The sequence below is a fragment of the Triticum aestivum genome, chromosome 2D (genome assembly GCF_018294505.1).
Source record: "Triticum aestivum cultivar Chinese Spring chromosome 2D, IWGSC CS RefSeq v2.1, whole genome shotgun sequence".
NCBI lineage: Eukaryota > Viridiplantae > Streptophyta > Magnoliopsida > Poales > Poaceae > Triticum > Triticum aestivum.
In genome coordinates, this window is record NC_057799.1 from 654,326,419 (window position 1) to 654,351,275 (window position 24,857).

Sequence of the window (24,857 nt, forward strand, 5' to 3'; positions counted from 1 at the left end):
CAGGATATGCGGGCACAATCAATAATTCAGGCGGGCCGGCAGAGAAATGGGGGCGGCCAAGCAGCAGCGCAACAAGTTTGATTTGATTTGATTCATGGAGATGGAATAATGGAATGATGGCGTGGCTGGGTAAGCTGGACACGTAGGTGCGTTTAGGGTGGACAAGAGAAGACGATGGATGTATGATGGATCGGCCATGTGTCAGCGTGCATGTCATGCAACGTGCCTACTTGGACATAGCCACGCGTACCTAAACTGGACACAAATGCAGTAACGTGCTGGAATCATTTCGAGAAAAAGTAGTAGTCCCTCGTGGCTTATCTATCTAGATTCTAGACACAAGAATCATTTCAAGAAAGCGAGGCACACAAGAAAGAAGGAAAGAAAGAATTTTTGTAGTAGAAAATCGATCGATCAATCTTGTTTGAGTTTCCGGCGCCGGGTGGTCAAATCATCAGCTCCTATCTCCTCAATCCTTGGCTTTGCTTGGTTTGGGTGGTTGCCTGGTTGGGTGATTGTCAGCTCAGCTGAGGAGGCGGAGGGAGACACCGACGACACGAGTAGAAGCTACCGGCCAGGCTCTCGCTCTCTTGTGGATTGGACGGCTTCTTCGTCGTCGTCTTCTTCTCCCCCTTGTCCTATTTCTTCCCTGCTCTGCTCCGTTGCTCCATTGCTGCTGCTGCCGGTTCCATCTCCGTCCACCACCGCCTGCTGCTACTCCATCTTCTTCTCTCTCGCAGTCGCCGGCGACAACTGTTGCTGAATCGGCTGCTGGTTCCATCTCGGTCCACCACCTGCTGCTTGCTCTTCTCTCGCCGGCGGCCCATTTTGTTTCTTCCCCTTGTGATTTTGGGTCCTCCGAGGCGACCAACCATGACGCCTTCTTCCTACTAACTAACTAACGAGCTGCAAGGCTGAGTAAGTTCCTCTCTCTGCAGCACCACACTTCCATTCTTTCTTTCTTCTTTACAATCTAATCTACTACTAGTAGGATGATAGAGTACATGGACGGATGGGTTAATTAAGCAATTGGTTGAATTTGTCGCTCTAGAACGGAAGAATGATGAGATGTTTTCCTCCCTCTTAATTTTGGGCTTCCTGAATGTACTCTGAAACTTTTACTATGAATGAATATGACGAACATTCCTCAAATTCAGATGATAGTAGTAATCCCTCAACCTCATCAACTGCATCCATCACCACTGCTTTCGTTTCCCAATTATTCGCTGCACACGCAGACATAGCCGATTCATTCATTCGTATGGCTAACTCTCTTAATATATCCACCTCCAGTTTACACAAGCAAGCAAGGGGAGCAATCAGTCAGGCAGGCAGGAGATTCAGAGGTAGCACCACAACATTCTTCAGCCTGCTGACTGACTCACTGACAGAGATAGATATATGTGCAGCTTAATTTCAGTAATTTCGCCATGAATAACAATACGCTCATGATCACCACCAGCACCAGCAGTATCAGCAGGTATGTGTGTCTGTCATCTTCTTTTCCCTCCTAATCCTGCATCCCTAGCAGCCTAGTAGGTACTCTATGTTTGGTTCTGAGGCGACAATATACATGTATCTGTATCTGCTGCTGCTGCTGCAGAGAGGGCAGCGTCGACGGTAAACACAACCGTGTCCATTTCCTGCTGCCGGCGTACCAAACCACCGTCAAGCAACCTGACGACTCTGACGGTGCCGCTGAATTCAATAACCCTGAGGAGGGTGATGCCGTGTGGGTACCACCAGAGCCGGCCACCAACGATGACGATACCAACCATTTGGGTGCACACACAAATGATGATGATGACGACGACGATGATGAATGGCATGATGGTATCAGCTGGGGGCAGCCGAGCTCCAGTGACTCTGAACCCAGCCCGAGTCCTAGTCCCAGGGAGGACCGGCACACTGGGATGCTCAAGGCCATGGACAAGCAGCTAAAGATGCTCACCACACGGTTCCTAGCATCTGCAGGCATCTCCTTGCCCCACGAAGATGACGGCGGCGAAAGCTGGCTCGACATCGTAACCGCCCTGTCCTGGGAGGCTGCTCTGCTCATCAAGCCTGACGGCAAAGCCGGAAATGAAATGGACCCTGGGTCTTATATCAAGGTCAAGCGCATCGCCTCCGGCACCCGAAGACAGTGGTAACTTATATATACCAGTCTCCTAATTACAAGCCATGTATGCTGATCGACACCGGATCATCACTGCGGCAATAGAATGTTCTGATGGAGCTGTTTATGTCATGTTTGCAGTGAGGTGATCAACGGGTTGGTGTTCAGGAAGTATGCAGCTCACAAGCACATGCCCACCAAGTGCCACAACCCCAAGCTGCTGCTGCTCCAAGGCGCCCTCGGGGACTCCGATGTTGGTCTGTCATCATTTGATTCCATGGGACAGGTGGAACTACATATATATGATTTTTCTTCAAATACTGAATTCGCATTTCTACTGTCCTTTTTTTGTATGTCAGAGATGATTTATGCTCCTTTCTGAAACACAACTTGAGAGGGTTTTTTTTTGTGTGTGTGTTGCCAGGAAAAGGACCATTTGGAAAAGGCTATCAGCCAAGTGATGGAGAAATGTGCTCCAGATGTCATCCTGGTGGAGAAAACAGTTTCGCGGGACATACAGGAGCTTCTCCTGAACCAAGGTGTCACTCTGGTGCTCGATATGAAGCTCGACCGGTTGCAGAGAATTGCTCGCTGTTCTGGATCTCCTATAGTCTCTGTTTTGGACATCATGACCATGACGAAGCTGAAACAGTGCGACTACTTCCACATCGAAAAGGTCATGGAGGAGCATAACGGTGGTGAGGGCGGGAAGCGGACATTGAAAACGTTGATGTTCTTGGAAGGCTTTCCCAGGCCGTTGGGATGCACGGTAGGCGCTCTTTGTCTATCATGTGTATATTTATATATATAAGATTCATTCGAAGCCATTATAAATTTTGCTTTCTGCAGATATTATTGCGAGGAGCAAATAGCGAAGAACTGAAGAAAGTCAAGCAAGTCATGCTCTACACCGTGTTTGCAGCGTACCACCTGGTTCTTGAGGCATCCTTCTTTGAGGATCAGAAGGTATTCTTGAATGCTTCAAACTCTGTTGGTATGAAGGAAGGGCCATCATCTCCTGTCAGTCATGCAGAGAATGGTGTCAGGTATAGTAGATCAGTGGAGCACATTTCTGATGCAGAGGCAAGTACTGCTCATTCTGCAAATTCAGATGCCTTACACTCACCGACGGATGGCTGCTCGAGTGGGCTCACGGAGGGTGCAAGTAAAACCATCCATTCAAATCATGCACTTCCTTCTGAAAAAATGCTGGTAACATCAGTCTCGGGATCACTGAGAGGATTCATCGATAAATTCCGCCGTCAGAATATTTATCTACCTGTCACTTCTCAAGAGACAGCTGATAACCAGAAAGAAGGAACACCTGAGCTCAATCAAGATGTACCAAGTGAAGGTCTTCATGCCGTGGTAATGACAGATGGACCAGTTGATTCCGGTGAGTACACGGACAGTTTAAAAGATTTCCAGAAACAAAAAGATCAGCAAATGATACTGGCTGGTCATCCAACCATTGGAAAACATGAGCAATTGTCAGTTGCATTTGAAAATGGGGAGCAACACAGCACCCCTTACAGTGAAGAGAAAACTTACATTGACGAGGCTGACGACGTGTTGGATTCTCAGAGCATACTGATTTTGATGTCTAGCCAATGCATCGCTAAACAGGTCATTTGTGAGCAGAGTCATCTGTCCCGGATAAATTATTATGGAAATTTTGACGTCTCCTTAGGACGATATTTGCAAGACATTTTGCAGAATCAGGTAACGCTGTTGTTATACTATCCCTCTTATGTTGAGCAATCTAGATAATATTTTTCATGGATAATTTATTTTCACTGGTAATCTCCTTCTACTTTTGTTTTCTTTTTGTACATGACTCTTTTAATGAAAAGAATCAGTAGGGATCCTTTCTTACTGTTTACTAAAAAAGAAGATGATTTATTGTTTAACATTATGCCAGCTGCACAGATTTGGTACTTACAACTGCTCATGATTCCTGAATAATAACTTGTGGCAGAACCTAAGCTGTTTCTCATGCGGAGAGCCTCCGGAGTCTCACATGTACTCTTACACCCACCGCGATGGTAACCTGACAGTTCTTGTGAAGCGTTTGCTGCCTGAGCATCGCTTGTCTGGTGAATCCAAAGGGAAAATTTGGATGTGGACTAGATGTTTAAGATGTGAGCAGGAAAGCGGGATATCCAAATCATCTCGAAGAGTGATGATGTCCGCTGAGGCACGGAATCTCTCGTTCGGGAAGTTCCTTGAACTCAGTTTTTCAAGCCACTCTGCTGACAGAAGGCTATCAGTCTGTGGACACTCGGTGAACAGGGACTGCTTGCGCTTTTTTGGGTACGCGCAAGCACCTTTTAGCATTTCAGTTCAAATTATTTGATAAGTTATTTCTTGTGTGTGTGTGTGTATTTTATTGCAATTTTTCTCTTGCAAAAAGGTACTTGTATTGATATTTTTTCTTCCTTTTGGTTTGGGATCTGTCAACTTCAGGCTGGGCTCCAAAGTTGCAATGTTTCAGTATTCATCGGTCGAAATATACAACGCCTGCAAGCCACAGCAAACCCTCGAGTTCCATAATCCCAGTACACATGAGTTGTTCGAGCAACAGGGGAGAAATGTATGTACAGTTTTCGTTTGGTTCTTTTATTTTATTCCATGGTCACCGTCCATACCAACCTTCTGAATTCAGTCTAATGCCTCTGTGGTGTTCATTTAGGTTCTTGCCAGAGGAGTTACCCTTTTCACTGAAGTTGAAAACATAATACAGCACATGAAGAATCAGTTTCCTGAGGTGGTGATCAACTGCGGCGCCTTCCTTCCTGTTAAAGAGTTTTCTGAACTCGATGAGATGTTGGTCAAAGAGAAGGCCGAGTTTGTGGTAAACTGCATGCCCCTTTTTCTGTTACTTTAATTCAATGAAGTTACTCATGATTTCTGGTAATCGTTATTTTCCTGATTGTCCATTGATAATTTGATATCATCATGCAGGATTTTCTCATGAAGGCTGCTGATCGGCATGGGGTGTCTAGGTCCTCGGTACATGAGATTCTTGATGTAAATTGGCTCTATCAGGACCTCCTGCTTGGACAGTATGTCTGGGACCGTCGGTTGCATGGACTTCTACTTGGTAAATCTGCTGGAAAAGAAAGAATGAGTAACAGCATGAAGAAGGTGACTATTGAACTTACTTATGACCGAACAGCAACTGGAGCCGAGGCCGATGGTATCGCCGAGGGCACCAGCAGCCAACTATCATTGGAGAATGGATCTATTGAGCCAGTGCAGTTTGGTGAACTGGGGGTGAACAGACATTCATCAGCAGTGACTGATGAAACCCATCAGGATAGGCACTATGAAAAGCAAGCTAGCGCACCGTCCAGAACATCAGATATATTGGATGCTCAGGGGCAGAGAAATGGTCCGATTTTACAACGTTCGATTTCCTTTAAGCAAGGTATTCAACAATTCAGAGTTTCTGAATGGGAGGACAGGGAGAAATGGGTCTGGAGTCCACTTAGTGAGTTAAGATTGGCTTACAGGCAGGAGCTTCAGGCCGGATGTTTGGAAAAATTTGAGCTTGTTAACCGCTATTCGCCATCTCATCTGCCACCCTTGTACAAACAATCTGCTGAAGAGGCGCCCTCTCCACGGTTCGTCGTTGGTCCGGGTGGCAATGTCTTGTCTGTATCAGAGGATGAGATATCCAGCATAGTCTCCTGTGCTCTCGCCATATCCGAGGACCGTCGCCACCTGCTGGATTCTATTGTCGAGAGTCATGCATCGGACACTACTAGCATGTTATCCGAATCTTCCTCTTCCGCCTCTTCATCATCCTGGTCATCCGAATCTTCAGATTCTGAAGCAGGCTTTTTGTCCGACGAACTGTACAACTACGACAGCTCGCTCCTATCATCCTCTCTCCATCCGGAGATATCTGTCAATGGGAAAGCAAATCTCAAAGGAAAATATTCAGTTATATGTGTGCACGCTAATCAGTTTTACACTCTTAGACAGAAATGCTGTCCATCTGAGCTTGCATATGTCGCTTCCCTAAGCCGATGCAAGAAATGGAACGCGCAAGGCGGAAAGAGCAAGGCTTTCTTTGCGAAAACAATGGATGGCAGGTTCATCGTCAAGCAAATACAAAAGACAGAGTTCGAGTCTTTCATAGAATTTGCCCCGGATTACTTCAAGCATGTTTGCCACTCTCTCGACACCGGGAGCCAAACCTGCCTTGCCAAAATTCTAGGCATCTATCAGGTATTTTATTTTACATCAATGTATACATGGAGCATAATTTGCACTGCTGTGCATGTGTTTTTACAGTGCGAGTGTCCCTGTTTCAGGTTAAGCAGATAAGGCACGGCAAGGAAGTGAAGATTGATCTGATGGTGATGGAAAATCTCCTCTTTGGACACAATGTGTCACGGATATACGATCTTAAAGGTGCGGTTTTCTCTCGATACATAGCCGACTCGAGTGACCCTCACACTGTCTACTTGGATCAAAACTTTGTCGAGGATATGCGTGTCTCTCCAATCTATATTGGTGGGAGAACAAAACATCTCTTGCAGCGGGCAATCTGGAACGATACATCTTTCCTCACGGTATGCATCTACTTCACTTTTTAACCCACAGGTAAATTAGCCATGTTTCTATCAGAATATGGTTTAACAAAACGAAATTATTACGCTCGCTTGCAGTCAGTTAATGTCATGGACTACTCTCTACTTGTGGGAGTCGATGAACAAAACCATGAATTTGTACTTGGCATCATCGATTACCTGAGGCAGTACACATGGGACAAGCAACTGGAGACATGGGCGAAAACTTCTCTCGTGGTGCCGAAGAATGAGTCGCCGACAGTGATTTCACCCAGGGAGTACAAGAAAAGGTTCAGGAAGTTCATGGCCAAGTATTTCCTAACGGTCCCAGATGATTGGACCACCGCGAAGAAGAGTTCAGGGACCTGTAAATATTGTGCTCGCGGCAACTGTAACTTGTCAAAGATCGACAGCCAGAAGCCTCAACTTCGAGCTGAGTCGTGCTCTATCCAGTGAAGAACTGCTCTCGCCGTTATGGAGTTCATCTTCCAGCTTATTTTTTAGCCATTTTGCAACCAGTGTACATAGGATAAGTGCATGGATTCACCTTTAAAGTTATCCTAAGTTTGCATATTTTAGGCAAACTTTTGGGGGAAGTGAGGTCCAAAATACATGTACCCACTAAGTTTTATTGTTGTAAAAGTTCACAATGAGTAAAGTGAAATCACATGATTTGTAGATCATTTGTTTAATTCTTTACATTCCTGCATAACTAAATTTTGGAAGTGGCTTAACCTTCATGTTCCTAAGTCCCTCTTTTCCAATCAGAGACAATGCGCCATGGAATTTCGATGCAAACACGATTCGTATCATAATGGCATCAATATTCATACCAGCAGTTCAAGGTCTAAACATATGGCAGCAAAACAAGTAAACAGAAGTTGACACCATCCTAATCGCACGAATTGTCCTGGGGGGATTTGACTAAGTTGACAGCTAGCAACCCTATGAGAACTAGTGACTGAACAAACCCCTCACAGTTTGCCTGAGTACAACATATGCAGCTTCACAAGAAAGTGTTGCCCCCCTACCAATTTACCGGCCTCCCTCAACTCAGCATCTGTGTGCCAAACTGTAGTGTACCGTCAACCGCTGAAATGAACGGCTCTTGAATATGGGAGTATTCCCTTGCTAGACCTTATCTTCCTTGTCGCCTACAAGGGGGAGCATCTCCACCCGACTTCTCGGCGAGTTCGTTCCTTGGCTCCCTAGGAGGGCAGCAGCCTGCTGTTGGGAGATGAGATGCCTCACATACCCATAGAAAGTACAGCCGACGAGCGTGATTGCGCATCCAATTGCATTCATTGGGGAGATCGGATTCCGGAAGATCAGCCATGAGACCAAGACTGCAACGGCAACCTACAGTGGAATGTTCAGTTCTAGAAACAGAGGAGAAACTTGAGGGAAGAAAGCATGGATAGTCCAGAATGGTCTTACTTTAAGGTTGCCAGCAACATTGAAGGTCACTGCCGTGGTCGAATGGATCACGTAGAAGATGGAGAAGTTGAGGCAAAACGCAAGAACCCCTGAGCCTAGGATGATAATCAGCGAAGAGAAGACAGAGTCGTGTGTGTAGAACCAGTCGATTACGCCGCCTCCTTCAAGCAACATTGCTGGCAGAGCCAGTATCATGGTGGCAAAGGGTGCCATGTAGTACACTGTGTTAATGCTGTAGAAACAGAGAATACTTAATAAATCATCTGACAGAGGCAAGAAATTACAGGACTGAACCTGACGGTAGCACTACAGTAAGAACTAAATCTTTTGATCCTTGAACTCAAAAAAACAACTTATCATTTTAGGAAGAGAGAAGATAAAATGTTTTGAACTTACGGATGCCAGACAACACCAGTTGCTAAAGCATCAGACATTACACAACGAGATGAGCATGTACCTGTCAAATTTGTATCCGTGGAGCAGGGACTCTGCCAAGATGGTCTTTGTAGACGTGGCGAGGCAGCCTATCATGGCAGCACAGAAGCCAAAAATGTTGAAGCTGAGCTCTGTCATCGAGGTCAAGAGGATCCCCCCGACTATCGGGACCAGCGAAGCCCATATGCGCCACTCAAAGTGCTTGCTCCAAACCAACCACTGCAGAATAACTGCATCACACCGAATCGTCAGAAAAGTTGTTAATAGGCAGCAACACCACAACTCTACCGCTTCTTTGTGAACAGGAATAATGCAGGCAGTAAGAGCGGGTACGGTACCTGTGGTTGCAGGGGTGAAGGATTTAATAGTCTGCATGAAGGAGACTGGGATGTAGCGCAGGCTGACGTTCCCGAGCACGATGTTCATGCAGAACACAAAGGACATGGGGAAGATCCTCTTCCAGCGGTCCTCAGGCTCGACCTGAATCAGCGGCTTTGCCTTGAGCACGTGGATCGCGATGTAAGCCCCGATCGAGGAGCATATGAAGTGGACGCAGGACACTGTGAGGGGGAACTTGAAATCCAGCTTCTGCGAGAGAAAAGATTTAATGTCATATCACCAAACAAACACATTGCTCTCTGAAAGGAGGCCATTGTTCTCATGCCATATGGTTTATGCAGCGTAAATTAATAGTTCATTCCATTTTTGCGGCCAGAACATGACACTGTAAACCAAGAGCTAATTGAGCCCCGGTTGCAGGTGCAAAACATTACTACTACAAAGGATTGCATACAGGTGGATGAGCTGAAGTGCTGAAGGGGACAAATATCTCAAAATCAGACTGGACCACTAGGTCCAGTGAATGTGTAGCAGAGGCAGCTCCCAGCCCAACGAATGTGCTCTTCTTGACTTGTTGTACTAGTAGTAGTATGAATCTATGGAAGCCGCAGAAAGGGAGGTCCTTTTTCCCCCATTGGGGCAAGGAGAGCTACGCGTTGCTACCAATTGCTCCCTCCAGCTCCTTGTGGGTGTGGCTGCCTTGCATTAGCACAAAAATCAGGTCGGAAAACGGGGCCTGGTGGTGTCCCGACCCGCAGATCCGAGCAATGGAGATGGGCGGGCTGGCGGCGGCGGCGGCGAGATGAGATGCGAGAGGGGGAGAAGGGGACTGTTACCTGGAAGATCCACTTGTTGATGATGATGACGGTGACGTTGAAGCCCCACCACTGGAGGATGGCGAGCACGGCGCGCATGCTGCCCAGCCCGCCGCCGGCGGCCGACTCCATCCCAATCCGGCTCCCGCGTGGGCTGAACCAGCCGAAAGGTGGCCGGACAAGAGGCGGCCTTTCTCCTCCCCCGGCCGCAGTTAGTAGCTGAAGCAGCCCCGGCGGAGGAAGGCGGCGGCGAGAGGGGGGGGGGGGGGGGGAGGGAGAGGAAGACAAAGAAGAAGGCCGCGTCCCGTCCGTCAGTGGAGTAGGAAGGGGAAGGAGTAGGAGAGAGTAGGGAGGGAGGGAGGAAGCTGCCGCTCTCGTGTCTGTCTTTGTCTCGCTCTGAATCCAAATGGATCTCTCCTCCCTCCGTATACCTAAATCCATTGATTGGTGGGTTGATTGAAAGATACAGTACCAGGAATACTTTTCTCCTACTACCTTTACAATTTCTTTTCCAGTTATTAAGATGTTTCATATAATTAAATAAATACTGTTTTTGTTAACTCAAAAAATGTAGCACTAAGTGGATATTGCTCGGCTCCATAAATAGCTAGGATGCACGAGGCCGACAACAACTCACGCGCATGAGAACAACAGAAGCGCCGGCCATCCACGACAAAGTCGTATTAAGAGGTAAAATGAACTATTGGTATTTTTCTGTGCATTTTGTTTGTCATGGAGAAGAACAATACATCTTATGACCTTCGGTTGGCCCAGAATCTTTGGTGTTTCTGAGACGGCACCGGGACCGAGCCGGAGACGGGGCGACATGGTTGGCCATAGGTTCACCGCCAATGGGGAGTCGGACCGATGAGGGGGCGCCAACAGTAGAGAAGAGGAGGGAAGGTGTAACGCCAAGGACACACCCGTCGGTTACTGGTTGTTACTTTTGACGGGATCTAGACTTGCCCCCACAGATCAACACTAGTTTTTTCTGTGCACTTTGTCCTCACTCATGCGTAGTTGGCACCAACTTTCAAAAAAAGAAGGAATTTCTTATTGATATGAGTACTCTATCATTCCTGTTAAGTCGGGCTCTCACAGAGGGGAAGGGAGTAAAGGGATGGTTGAAGATGCGTCGACTCGTGCAGTGTGGAAGGGCAAGGCAACTACAGCGGCCGCGGGTGGCGGGGGAAGTGGGGAGGGGCTGTTAGGCTGGTGGTGGCGGACGTGTCTACAGAAGCACGTAACCAGGAGAGGCCGGAGGTTGATAGTGATGGGTGGCTAAGCTGGTTTTCTTTTCTCATTTAACTAACTGGAATCAAAATAGGAAGTACAAAGAAAATAGATACTCCCTCTGTTCATGAATATAAGATGTTTTAAATTTTGTAAATTAAATGTATATAGACACATTTCAGTGGGTTTTATTTTTTGACAATCCATATTTCAGTGTGTTTGTTCACCTGTATGTATTTTGAAAACATATTATAAGAGTATTTGTGAACAGAGGAAATACTAGTTTACACTGAAATTACTAGGTACACTCCTCCCGTGATACCATTTTCTCTTCGTCTTTTCATTTGAAAAAGGAAGAATCCAAGGTGGAGTTGGTATATTCGTCGGCACCGACGTCTCACCACGGACAGAAAAAGGCCCACTAGCTAGCATGGAAGGTTAAGAAGCAGACAAACAAACAAAACGGGAGGACAGAAAAAAAAAACCTACTAGGTTGCATTCGTTGCACTTAAAAGTGCCCAAGTCAAACTTGAAGGAGAACTATCAAAAGTTGCTTCGAGATCTAGACTTCGAAAAAAGGTTGTGTGATCACCACTACCAAGTGTCGCTGGTCAAGCAAAGGTTGCTGCTTTTGCTCTCCTCCCGGCCCCCTTTTGCTGACCAGTTTTTGACACGCTGCCAAGTGACATATTATTTTTCTTCGGATGGAGAGAAAAGGAATAGCATCTCCAACGGTTGTAAGATAGGTGTTGGTAAATTTGTCACCTAGGATATAATGATAATGTGGCATGTAATAAATGTGAAAAGAAAACAAAGTTGTATGTAGATTAATCAACAACCTTTGCACAAGCTACAAGGTGAAATAGAGAGCAATCACATTTATTTTCTCACCATCTATTGGATAACTTAGATACAACTTATTGGAGTAGTTGTATGATAGCTTGTTGGTTGATGAGATGGACATTTTACCAACAAGACTAACATACAACCTGCTGGAGATGCCCTTAGTTGGCACAGTCAGGGTGTCTTCAATGCGGACTAGCAAAACACCCGCACATGTTTTGTCCAGATGGTCTGGACTTTTTAGGCCTCCAACGCGGGTCATCGAATGGGGCGGAACGATTCGGATGTTCAAAATCTTACAGAGCCTAGCCAAAAATTGAGAAGAGCTCTGGTGGAATCTGGACGTCCATCACATTGGACCGACACCCTGGACTCGTCCCAAAAACCCTCTTTGCTTCCGCTTCATAACCCTCCGAGCATTCACTCTGTTTGACTTCGTAGCACACCTATGGGCAAAGCTTATCTGCACACTCCTCCTCTTCTATACCTCCAATAAACACCACACATACCCTAGTTGGCGATAGGCGGGAAGAAGGGTGCCAAGAACACCTAAACATGGTGGTTTCTTGGCAGCTAAACGCGGTGGCTACTTGGCAGTAGCTGCCAGGATGCCAGATCCAACTCTAGATCGAGTTCTCGATGGTGGATCCAGCTCAGGATCAAGTTCTCGCCGACGCCACGCTCATCGGTCCCCTCATCGTCCATGGCTCCATCCACCGTTAAAGTGGAGACGCTCTCTTCAGATGAGGAGGAGCAGAAGCCGACCCTCCTCCCTGCAGCGACGGAAGATGAGTTTGCAACATAAATGAACGATGCATTGTGTTGGTCCCTAACCAGCCGAGCCCAATGCCACCTTTCCATCCGCGCAACCGCAACGTCCAAATCAGATGCTTTTGCGTGAAGGAGTAGGCATCCCCCTCACCCCCCAACGTCTAGATGAGACGCCACATGAAGGAGAAGCCACTGATGTAGCCAGTAGCGGTTCCCTGTCCTCCCCACTATCAAGAAGGAGGAGCCGGCCTCTTCGTCGTCGTCTAAGTTGTCCCCACACATCCACTACTACTTCAAAGGCGCAATGGCAACACCTCATCCAAGTGCAAACGCGCAATATGACGCTTAGGGCGACGTTCACGAAGAGCGAGGTGCCGCCAGCCTGGGTGCTCACGAAGGCTTGGGCCAATCGAACTATTGTTGTTGGCGCTGACTCAATGTCCAGCTCCTCAAAGTGGGGCCGATGGAGTCTGAGCGCCCGCTTCACCCGAGCCGCCGAAGACAAGCGGTGCAGGTGCTAGAGGATGCGATGGAGCGTTTGCGCCGTGAGCGCACCACGGCAGTCGGACATGGATGCAGCAACGCCTGGCAAGCCTGCCGCCCCTAGCGCGACGACGAGGAAGATAGTGGGGGCTACGGTCCAGATGACGACATGTACGCCGACGGAGGTGTCGGTGGCCTCATAGACCATGCCTAGTATGTCACCGGTACATCATCCAGTTCTATTTAGTTACTTTAAGTTTATGTGACGAGGACATCAATACCATTGTTACACCCACAGCCCTTACTGCTACATATACTGGACCAATTACTAGAGCTCGCGCACGCCACTTAAATTTTCAGGTACTTTCGTTTCTTGGTAATGATTCTAATGTTCATGAGAATATGATGCTGCCTAAATTGGATACATTTGTTTTGCTTACAAATGAAGGGCCTACCTTGAAGAAGGATGAACACTGGAGCAAGACCAAGCATGGAGAGGATGACATGCGCAAGGGGAACAAGAACGGAGTTACAAGTGATGATTTCAGGACTTTGAAGCCACCATAATGAGTGCATGAAGCCTTGGACGAAATATACAAGATGCCACTTCATAAATTTCGTCCAAAGGCTATTCTAGGTGCTGCGTCACCTTATTATTGGGCCAGGCCGATGTAATTTTGAAATACATAAGTATAGGCTATTTTTAGAGTCCGTATGTGTTGGGAAACAAGAGATAGGGTTGGTTTCGGACCCCTTCCCCAAGGGCCACGAAATTCCCCCCTCTTCCTCCATATATACAGCCCTTAGGGCACCGTTTAGACTTTGGGTTTTGTTTAGACTAAAAGTTCACCATAGCTGCAACTTCGCGTACTTCGTTTGTGTTCAACGACCAGACAAAGGCGTCACAGAACCCCACCTTGATCAATAAAGCTTTCCTCTTATATTCGCAATATCCAGATTGCAATCTTAGTTCCTTGCTTGTTCTTCGTTTGCTTGCAGGAAACAGACTTTCGTGGTCAGGTTGATCGTGCTCCGGCGTGGTCAATAACCTCTCGGAGTTGGTTTAGCGATTGCTAAGGCGCAGCGTCCTCGCACGATCGTAGTCGGATCGTCAAAGTCGACCTCCTCCAAAACGATAGCCACCATCTCATCGAAAGACGGGACACCTTTGCCTCTATCATTATGTTTCCTTAAAATTCATGTTGGCTGCGTATTTTCGGAGATTCTCCAGACTGTTCGGTACACAAATGCGAAAAATGGTCTGATTAAACTCAATACGCAAAGCGTACCAGACTACTCAAATCTGCAAATATAGTCACACTGTCCAAAATTCGACTGTTGACATATTATCGACTAGTTTTACCAAAACAATTATTGTAATAGTGTTAATAAAAAGTTAAAATGGTGTACTGCACACTTTAGACAAAATGATTGATTACAATTTTCAAAACAAACGATAAAATTGTAGTGATGAATTCTTGATAATCTTGTAATAAATATAAAACATTTGTTTGCCTCCAATTTTATGACTTTTTTTGGAAAAATGTACTAAATACGGTGTCAAATTACTTTTTTTTTCGAAACATGTACATGTTTCTAACTATTTATATTGAACTTTTTTACTTAATGATAACTCATACTGTTGTAAAATAACTTTTATTTTATTAATATGCATTATTTGCTATACTATCTCGAATACTATTTTAGGTATGGTAAGCAGAATGAATGATGTAACACAATCATGCATATTAGGTAAATATTTGGCATATCATTCAAACATTTGTCATTATAAATATATTTTTATTAGTAAATTGTAAAAAAATTCAGCTAATTTGGATTTTTAGGAAAATATGTTGTTAGGTTGGATTTCATTATAAATCAGAATAAACAAATATAATCACAATATTTGCTTGTATGTCTCCTTGTAAATAAGATTGTCAAAATATCTACACAATTGGTAAACTGTGAGAGATTTCTAGAGTACAAGACCGTTATGCTTAGTGGTGGATAAATAGATACATCTAGATTGCACGAAATGCCAACTAGTGTTCTGTCCTCCAATACCATCTTCCACCCTTAATTATCAGGGTAAGGGGTGGGGCAATAGTTTGCTACTGGCACATGCATAATTTGGATTTTTTGTATCAAAATCATGCAGTTTGTAGTATGCATGCTTATTCAGAATTCAAACTAATATGAATTGTAGTGTTGTTCACTAGTCTTTTAATCTTTTATGTTGACTATTTCTAAAAAACATAACTTGCTTGAAATGTCTATCTATTCTGGAGATACAAGCAATCTGGTATGTTCTCAACTGATTCGATACCAATGTTGGATGTTGCCAAAAACAACCTCTAACCAACTAAGATCCGTGACTTCACTAACTATTTTTTTAAAAATCAAGTAATGCACGAAAGTATTATAATTATTTGAGAAATAAGACCCCTCTTTATTAACTAAGGAAGCAAAATACATTAGATTAAATAAACGGGCATACATTGAACAATAAAGATTTATGATAAAACTAAAAGTTAAATAGAAGTTATTTGGAATTAGCATCTTGAGGTCCAAATTTGCAGCTCAACGTCTCACCATGACTCCGGTGAAAATGAGGAGACCAAATATACACAAACTTTGCTAAACTCAATGGTTTTGAAACGCCGCATGAGTCTCCCATCCCCAATAGGTGAGAGCCTAGTATCGTTTAATGCACTGTAATCGGGGACACATCCCTTGCAAGACAAGTTGGTGAATCTCTAGTTCGAGCCATATTGCCCGAGGGGAACCCCAGTGTTACATAGGATAAAAGCTAGAGAACAAATAACCACACCAAACTTGACACAATCATCACCGGCGCCAAGATAGGTTGAAGCGTCGAACAACAAACCACATGATCGAGAACTGTTATCCATGGGGCCAAAATTCCATAGGATCTTGCGCTTTGAGCTATCGATCTTGAGTGCCACACTGACACACCACTGTGGAGTAGAGGCACAAAACTATTATTCAAGCAATGTTGTCTTCACCGTGGAGGCTTCATCTCCATGGATACAAAAATATAACATGGTAAAAACTAATCTGTGACCCCCCCCCCCACCCACCCACCCACACACGCTCAAATCCTTGCTGATGTCTGATATATACCTGTGGTGAGGGAAACCAAGGGAAACACTTGCAGAAAAACAAAGCTGCTCTCAGACGGCTGGAATTGACAAACAAGTCTAAGAATATGTAGAACCTACTACATATTGGGCATACTACTATGGTATCCAGTACGTATAATGCATCGTTTGATCCCTTTGTACATAATGTGCCCTCAACGAGCAACAACTATTCTTGGACTGGCAGTCATTACTGCAACTATTGTTTAGGTTCTAGATCAGCCCCGTAAGAGCATCTCCAACTTATCCCCTAGAAGTTATATATAAAGTAAAATATTCGTTTGGAGAAATTAACACCCATCTAGCATGCCTTCCATTTACTTTAGTTTCCAAAAGATAGCTTGTTATTGCCAAAACTTTTTCCTCAAGCCATTTTTTCTCTGAGAAGAGCACTTCTCAGAAAAAAAAGGGGAGGTTGCTCCCCTCCGCCTATCCCACATTCATGGTGTGATGACAGGCGCGTCGGCCAATTGGCCCATCTCCAGCTATAAAACCCGAACCCTCCCTCACAAAAAAACCATAGCCCACCTCGCCGCACATCTATTCCCCCTCCCCCACCCCCCTGCACACACACATACACACAAAATGGGATTGGAAGAAAGTGTATTGTGTTGAAATTGCTTATGAATTCAAACATAGAGATAGTTGGTCGATCAAATGAATATGGCAAGTGAGTTGTGAAATGAAAGATGTTCTTCTATGCACATAAGAAGAGAAATAGAATATATTTCTTTTGTCAAATGAAATGTGCTCAGCAGTTGAAGAGCTATGTACAAATTAGCGCGCGGGGGGGGGGGGGGGGGGGGGCAGGGGGGAGGAGGCGGGCTTCGTAACCACTCATCGCTCTCGCTGTAGATTTGATGTCGGCATGTGCACTGACTTCTCTCGAGGGCATGTGCACTGCCTTCTCTCCACATCCTAGACAAGATTATTGTTTAGGTTCCGGGTTAGCACTGTAAGAGCATATCTAACTTGTCCCTGAAATGTAAAAAAAATTGTTTTGAGAATTTAACACACACCTAGCATGTCTTCCATTTACTTTAGTCTCCAGAAAACTAGCAAAGTGGCCCGCGCTACTTAACAAAGCTAAGTTTCACCAATTAAATAGTTTGCCAATTTTGTCGGTTGGTCATCAAGAAGTGGTTATTGAAAACAAAAACATGGATCAGAAAGAATATAATCTAAACATAAAGTACATAAGTTTTGAAATCCTATTTTTTATGTTAAACCATCATGTTTCCTGAGATCCCTATGATTTCATTGACTTTTCTGACTAAGTGGGTTTTCAATCTTAGTCCATATCAAGTTTTTGTAGAGCTGATTGCGCCACATGAACATAAAGTCCATATGAACCTTGATTTTCTCTACATCCAATTTATTGCCGTTCCCTGTAACATCATTGGAATATTTCAAGGTTTGAAATAACATGCCAGATCTTTAACTAGCATGGCATCAGGATATCGCACTAGTCAATATCACAAATCATTTTCTCCCATCCTGACAAGAGATATTTATCACTACAAAGAAAAGTAAAAGTTTGTTTTACTTAGCACGCGCCCTTTTTAGAAGTTAATTAGAAGAGAGAATTTATGTATGAACATCTCTCGTAAAAATTATTAGGTCCATATTCAAATATGAAATCATGATCAGCCTTTTGGAAGGTAAATACCTCCGGCCATCTATTAATAGTAGAAACTGGGTGCACCCAATGGAAAAATACAGCATGCGCCCAGTTCTGCAACAACACCTTTCGTGGCGGAACTGGAGCCGTATCAGTTTTCAGTATCTGGTGACCTTTCATCCATCTGATCACTCCATATGAACATAAACATCCATGGGACCCCGTTTTTCTCCGAAATAATTATTGCCATTGCGCTGTAACATCATCGGGACACTTCAGTTTGTGGAATTGTATGCGGTATCTTTAACCACATGTCGCGCAAGACGAAACACTGGTCATTGTCACGCTTGTTTTCTTGAAGGTGACATAATTAATCACAAAAACTCGAAACCCATAGGACCACCTCCAGCTTATTTAACAACTTGGACATACACAAACAGATGGGCAAGAACCAAGAAAACAATAATCACCTCCACCTAGCTCCTTGCTCAACCATGAGCACCAAAAGGACATGGAAGCAGCTCCTCATGCTCCATCTTCTCACTCATATCCTATTCCTTTTCGTCGCATCCAGCTCTCAAACTACCAACAATGAAACTGCCAGCAGCGGCGATCTTTCGGTCCTGCTGTCGATCAAATCCTTCATCACCAGTGACCCTACGGGGGCACTGTCCTCTTGGTCATGGGACCGTCCCGGTGCTGGTGCTGGCGCTGGCAATGGTACCAGCAGCACGAACACGAAGGTGCCTGGTTTCTGCAAATGGATGGGCGTGTCCTGCAGCGACCACCAGCACCCCGACCGTGTCACTGCCATACGCCTGCATGGCTTCGGCCTGGTCGGCACCATCTGCCCGCAGCTCGGTAACCTGACCCGTCTCCGTGTACTCAACCTTTCAACAAACAGCCTGGGAGGTGAGATCCCAGGCAGCATCGGCCGCTGTGCATCACTTGGCGTCGTGGACCTGATGGAGAACCACCTCTCTGGTTCCATGCCTTCTTCTCTGGGTCTCCTTTCAAAGCTCACATTTCTCAACCTTACCCATAACAATCTGACTGGTGATATTCCCATGTCGTTCTCCAACCTCACGTCCCTCACAAGCCTTGACATGAAGATCAACTACTTCCATGGCCAAATCCCAAGATGGCTGGGCAACCTGACTTCATTGACACACTTAGGATTAACCCAGAACGGCTTCACTGGCCATATCCCTCCAGATCTTGGTAAGATGTCTAATCTTGATACATTTGATGTCATGGATAACAAACTTGAAGGCCCTTTTCCTCCATCCATGTTCAATATTTCTTCCATCACAAACATAAACGTCGGCTTCAACCAGCTAACAGGATCTCTGCCGCTTGATATTGGCTTTAAGCTTCCCAAGCTAAGTGTTTTGGCCACACATGTGAACCAATTCCAAGGACCAATACCAGCCTCCTTGTCAAATGCATCCGCACTTAAATGTTTGCTTCTTAGTGGAAACTTGTATCATGGTCCGATTCCACGGGACATTGGCATCCATGGTCGTTTGATGGTATTTTTGGTAGGGGACAATTTGCTTCAAACCACAGAGCCTAAGGATTGGGATTTCCTCACATCCTTAACCAACTGTAGTAACTTGGAGTTGCTAAGCCTTGACGAAAACAATCTTGAAGGGGTTATGCCAGTTACTATTGCCAACCTATCTGCAGAGCTCAAATGGATTGAACTAGGTAAGAACAACATAACTGGGACCATACCTGCAGGTTTAAGCAAGTTTCAAAACCTTGAAATCCTCTCCCTGCAGCAGTGCCTCTTCACAGGCACCTTGCCTCTGGATATTGGCCAAATTCCTAGCCTTCAGTATCTTGACCTATCCCATAGCAGATTTCATGGGCAGATTCCACAATCATTAGGCAATATCACGCAATTGAGCAACCTCTTTCTATCTAATAACTTTCTGGATGGCAGCATCCCAGCAAGCCTTGGTAATCTCACAGTGCTTACATCTCTGGATCTTTCTGGTAACTCCTTGAGGGGGGAAATCCCAGCGGAGGTACTTAGCATCCCCTCCCTGACCAAACTTCTCAACCTCTCCAACAATGCTCTGATTGGCTCCATCCCAACTCGGATAGGACGATTGAGCACCCTCGGCAAAATCGACCTATCCATGAACAAGCTATCTGGTGAAATCCCGGAAGCTCTCAGCAGTTGCGTCCAACTGAATTGCCTATACTTGCAAGGAAATCTTTTGCAAGGGCAAATCCCAAAAGGTTTGTCTTCTTTGAGGGGCCTTGAAAAGTTGGATCTTTCTAGAAACAACTTAGGAGGGGCCATACCTGAGTTCCTCGAGAACTTCAACCTTCTAACGTATCTAAACCTCTCTTTCAACAACCTATCTGGTCCCGTGCCAAATGCAGGGATTTTCCGCAACGCCACTGTATTGTTGCTCCGTGGCAATAGCATGCTATGCGGAGGTCCCTCGTCCTTGCAACTCCCTCCATGCCCAGATATTGGTTCCAACCATGCTTCGCAGAAGCATCGTCTTTGGGTCATACTCATTTGCATGGTTGGAACTTTGATCTTCATGTGCTCCCTAACTGCATGCTACTTGATGAAGACGAGAATCAAACCAAATAGTGTCGATCAAGAAACCGGATTTCACAATGAGAAGCATGAGAGGATATCCTATGCGGAGATAGATGAAGCAACAGAGTCCTTCTCACCAGCAAATTTGATTGGTTCCGGCAGCTTTGGCGATGTGTACATTGGAACTCTGAATCTTGATGAGAGTTTATACACCGTAGCAATCAAAGTTCTCAATCTTGCCAAACGAGGAGCTAACAGAAGCTTCTTGAGGGAGTGTGAAGCCCTGAGGAAGATCCGACACCGGAAACTTGTCAAGGTGATTACTGTGTGCAGCAGTTTGGACCGTAATGGCGATGAGTTCAAGGCACTTGTCCTAGAATTTATCTGCAATGGGAACTTAGATGAGTGGCTGCATCCAAACACAGAGAACAGCATGACCTTTAGAAGGCTAAGTCTGATGGAAAGGTTGTGCATTGCTCTTGATGTTGCAGAGGCACTGGAATATCTTCACCACCAAATCGAGCCACCCATAGTTCACTGCGATATCAAACCATCCAACATCCTTCTAGATGATGACATTGTTGCGCATGTTGCTGACTTTGGTCTAGCAAAGATAATGCATACTGAAGCATGCAAGGAAAGTGGCGGTGCGACTGAAAGCAGCACACTTGTGATTAAAGGCACAATTGGATACGTCGCACCAGGTCAGCAATGATTCTTTTAATTAAAATTACTGCATTGTTCAGTATACATTTTATGTCGCTAATTAATGTTCACTTGCCAATTCAAACTGAAGAGTGAAACACACTGAATTTATGTGTACTCATTACGTAGTCAATGAACCCTTGGTTTATATGTTTGTTTCAGAATATGGCTCAGGATCTGAAGCCTCCACAGCTGGTGATGTATATAGCTACGGGGTATTGCTATTGGAAATGTTTACTGGAAGAAGGCCAACTGACTGTTTCAGAGATGGCGCGACAAGTCTTGTCAACTATGTCAAGATGGCCTATCCTGATACTCTACTGGAAGTATTAGATGCTAGTGCAACCTACAGCGGGAACCCGCAACGTATCATAGACATATTCTTACATCCTATGTTTAAGATTGGCCTAGCTTGCTGTGAGGATTCCCCAAGGCACAGAATGAAGATGAACGATGTAGTCAAGGAGCTGAATGCCATAAAGAAGGTGTGCGCCGCTCATATGCATGTTCATGCATTTCGAGCAACCGCTTGATCTGGATGAGCAATGGAGTGCTACGATCATATCTACAGCTCTGTTGTTGCCACCCCGTGGCGATGTGGTTACAAGCATGTCCTAGTATGTTTGGTGACCATTCCTGTTTTCTGTTTTAAGAATATGCAAGAGAATATGGCATTGTATTAGAAGCATAAGTAGTTTACTCTGCAATCCTCGTAGAAAATAAGTTTGGCTGCAATTTTTCATGGCATCAAGACTGTATCAAGTGGCTCCTACTCCTAGCAGATTTTCAGTTCTCCTTGCTGTTGTATCATCTTTAGAATTTCTGAATTGCTACATCGGTTCAGCTAGCTAAAGTTCAAGATAATGCTTGTCACAATCAGGTTACTGCTTTGATTCCAGTGGCTAATGAAAAACAGTGCTTCGAGTTTTTGGGTACTTCTGGATATAAACCCAATGGTTATCAAGTTTATATACCCATAACGCCCGCAATCTTGGTCATTGGTTCTTGGGGGTATGAACTTTTTAGTCATCCAGCGACTAGTTGAACCCAAAGTAATCTCCATAAAAATATGGATTCTAGATCCCCTCCCTTTGCTGATACAACATGCATAACAAATACTAGCCAGTACATGCATGTTCAATCATCTCACTAGGTACAGATGAGCGACTCCATAACAAATGAATTTGGCACAAGTTGAAGAGACACCAAAACGATCCACACCAAAGATATAAACTTGCCTATATCTCGTCTTCATCATCAAATGGGTCCCTTTCCGGGAAGTTGCCAACCTGCAAACGAAACTGCTCAATAACACTTCCACTCCTGAATTTTTAACCGGATGCATAAAGACCGAATGTTATAAGAAGCGATGAAAAATATACTAGTACTAGGTAAGGTAGGTAGGCATCTACCTTCACTTTCTCTGGCCTAACAATCGCTCCATGCCCTTGAGGGCACTCGAAGAAGCGAACTCCTTTCACCCTGCAGCAAGCACCCAACAAGTCAAACAAAATGAATTGTTTCTCCAAGGCTATGTCGTTACTAGTCGCAAGAAGCCATGGTAACTTGGGCACTGAGTATAAATTTATCACCGCCATAGTTTGAGAATGAACATACATGCCATCGTGCTTTCCAAGTGGCTCATCATATTGCACGCCAACCCAAAATCCACGCCCAAGGGCTTCAGCTCTGCCAACGAATTTCACGGTGCCCCTCTTGGCACCTGGCTCCACTTCACATCTGTCTCCCACCTATGACATAAATGTTAATCTTAAATCATAAAATATTGCATAACAAAACAGGTGCAATTTCCATTTAACGCCACAGAAGAAGAAAGCCTGTGTCAATATTCCAGACCGTTCTTTTCAATAGCAAAGAATCAATCACCACACCAAGGACCAATATTTACTACACACACATGCCTCTGAAAGCAGAGTACCCTGTTGATAAGTGATCAGTTATATTGGCTCAGTTCCGTATTCCTCGTCAACTTGGTCAACTACACACGGTTGGATAGTCATATTTAGCGAGTGAGATTCCTATTATGCTTTACTCAAAATGCTACTCAAACCAGGAAGCTACTAAGCGGTCACAAAAGCCAGTAAACTATACACTGCAGTACTCCCAATAGCTGCTCCAGTTAGCAAAAAACACAAGGGGAAGATGAATACACATATTCCTTCACAGTTAGAAACTTAGAATAATGCACTATATGACTGTAGACAGAAAAACAGAATATCCAGCCAATGGTGGAAGTTTGTCAAGTTCATGTGGGTTTGTCAAGTTGATGTGGCCACGGATTCATACATACTAATTCGGCGTGTTCTATGGGAACAAGTTATTGCTAATTGGGCTGCTATGCCAGATATCAAATATGAAAATGGTAGATCAACCAGTGATGGGGTGCTAAACCATTACTACTACGCAGCAAGCTAGACAATAAAAATTTAACACTTTGCCTTGGAAAAAAACAGTGTATGCAAGGTAGGCAACTGAGATGACCGGGGCTTAAACATGAGCAGATTAGTTGGCAATATTCCATGCCATAGCGTGTGCAAAAACATAATCTAGCATACATGTGTAAAGCAAACGAACTGACCTTGATGTTGGCACACAATTCCTCCATATGATTGTCTGACTGCCAAAGAGGACAAGAAACAGAGTAAACTTGCTTGCATGTGTATGCCTGTTGAAGCCTTGAAAGGAACAAACAAGTCCAGAGCATGAGCAACTTACTTGCTTATCGTCCGATACAGGGTTTTTCGACACCATTTTCTCTTTGAACTTCCGGAAGTTTGCTGCATGATTGCACAGAAGTTAGATGGTATGATCGAGTGCAAATGATAAACTGAACTATATTTTAGACTCCTCTACTAGAGTCATCCAAGCTTTAATTAAGGAATAAGCTGAACTATGTTTCAGACTCTGGGAATTCTACAAGAGGTACACAAGGGGTCCAAATTCATCTTCTTGTAAACTGGAAGCCGAATGCATCCTGAACTTACTGCCGAGCTTGTCATACGCTTCGTCCGATATGGTGTACTTCTCGACGAGCGAGGTGTCCTCCAGCCACCCGCCGGAGGTCACCGACGAGGGGTCGAGGTCGATGATGTGCAGCCGGTACCTTCAGAGCACACCATCATCAGTCCAACAGCAGCAGTAGAAAGATACCAGTAGTTAACAAGAGGAGATGCAGGTGGGGACGGACGGACGGACCCGTCGTAGGGGGAGTAGGCGGCGAGGGGCGCGGCGTCGCGGTCGAGGTCGGCGACCCTGGCGCCGGCCTCGTCGCGGAGCTCCAGCCGCATGGAGCCCACGGCCGTGCCCGTCTTCTTCCACAGCTTCTCCTTGAGCGCCTCCACGGTGGTCTGCGAGCAGAGCAGAGCGGACACACCCACCCCCGCCGCCATTAGAGATGAGATCCAAGCTGGAGGCGAGATCCGAGCGAGAGCAGGTGGGTTGGTGGCGCGTACCTGCTGCGAGACGCGGATGTCGGAGGCGAAGGAGGCGAGGTTGGAGTGCGTGACGCGCAGCGCCACGCTGTCGTCCGCCGGCAGCTGCAGCTTCGACATGTCTCCGGCGGTGACCACGACGACGACGACTCTCTGCTAGTGTTGGCGGCGGCGGTCGTCGGAGCAGGAGCGGGCGCCGCCGACGCCGATCTGCGGGGGTAGTAGGGGCTCTAGGTGGGCTCGTCTGCGGGCCGGGCCGGGCTCAGATGAGATGAGGCCCGTGAGAGTCCACTGGAGCAA

The 24,857-nt window shown here is 45.4% G+C and overlaps 4 protein-coding genes across 5 annotated transcripts; 2 read left to right on the forward strand and 2 right to left on the reverse strand.

Annotated features, from left to right (window-relative positions):
* The first annotated feature begins 320 nt into the window (after positions 1-320).
* LOC123055422 (putative 1-phosphatidylinositol-3-phosphate 5-kinase FAB1D) lies at positions 321-7,379 on the forward strand. Of its 2 annotated transcripts, XM_044479438.1 has the most exons (13): positions 348-918; positions 1,294-1,346; positions 1,410-1,480; positions 1,604-2,146; positions 2,258-2,402; positions 2,541-2,885; positions 2,966-3,838; positions 4,095-4,429; positions 4,583-4,709; positions 4,809-4,970; positions 5,081-6,352; positions 6,439-6,699; positions 6,796-7,379. In XM_044479438.1, exons 3-13 carry the CDS (start codon positions 1,431-1,433, stop codon positions 7,150-7,152), a joined length of 4,470 nt encoding a protein of 1,489 aa, XP_044335373.1. In that variant the 5' UTR covers positions 348-918; positions 1,294-1,346; positions 1,410-1,430; the 3' UTR covers positions 7,153-7,379. The 2 variants fall into 2 exon arrangements, with proteins under 2 accessions (XP_044335372.1, XP_044335373.1); XM_044479437.1 differs by having other exon boundaries at positions 321-918; positions 1,294-1,480.
* Positions 7,380-7,503: 124 nt separating this feature from the next.
* LOC123055423 (UDP-galactose transporter 1) lies at positions 7,504-10,095 on the reverse strand. Its single transcript, XM_044479439.1, has 5 exons — positions 9,744-10,095; positions 8,907-9,156; positions 8,591-8,798; positions 8,134-8,365; positions 7,504-8,055 (listed from the first exon to the last, which is right to left on the reverse strand). Exons 1-5 carry the CDS (start codon positions 9,852-9,854, stop codon positions 7,828-7,830), a joined length of 1,029 nt encoding a protein of 342 aa, XP_044335374.1. The 5' UTR covers positions 9,855-10,095; the 3' UTR covers positions 7,504-7,827.
* Positions 10,096-18,271: 8,176 nt separating this feature from the next.
* Positions 18,272-22,150, forward strand: LOC123055425 (probable LRR receptor-like serine/threonine-protein kinase At3g47570). The gene is made up of 3 exons (XM_044479441.1): positions 18,272-21,104; positions 21,268-21,590; positions 21,986-22,150. The coding sequence occupies exons 1-3, from the start codon at positions 18,275-18,277 to the stop codon at positions 22,148-22,150; spliced, it is 3,318 nt and encodes a 1,105-aa protein (XP_044335376.1). The 5' UTR covers positions 18,272-18,274.
* On the reverse strand, positions 22,077-24,828 carry LOC123055424 (tubulin-folding cofactor B). The gene is made up of 8 exons (XM_044479440.1): positions 24,579-24,828; positions 24,322-24,473; positions 24,111-24,229; positions 23,842-23,903; positions 23,705-23,743; positions 22,723-22,856; positions 22,518-22,587; positions 22,077-22,394 (listed from the first exon to the last, which is right to left on the reverse strand). Exons 1-8 carry the CDS (start codon positions 24,675-24,677, stop codon positions 22,344-22,346), a joined length of 726 nt encoding a protein of 241 aa, XP_044335375.1. The 5' UTR covers positions 24,678-24,828; the 3' UTR covers positions 22,077-22,343.
* Between the last annotated feature and the right edge of the window lie 29 nt (positions 24,829-24,857).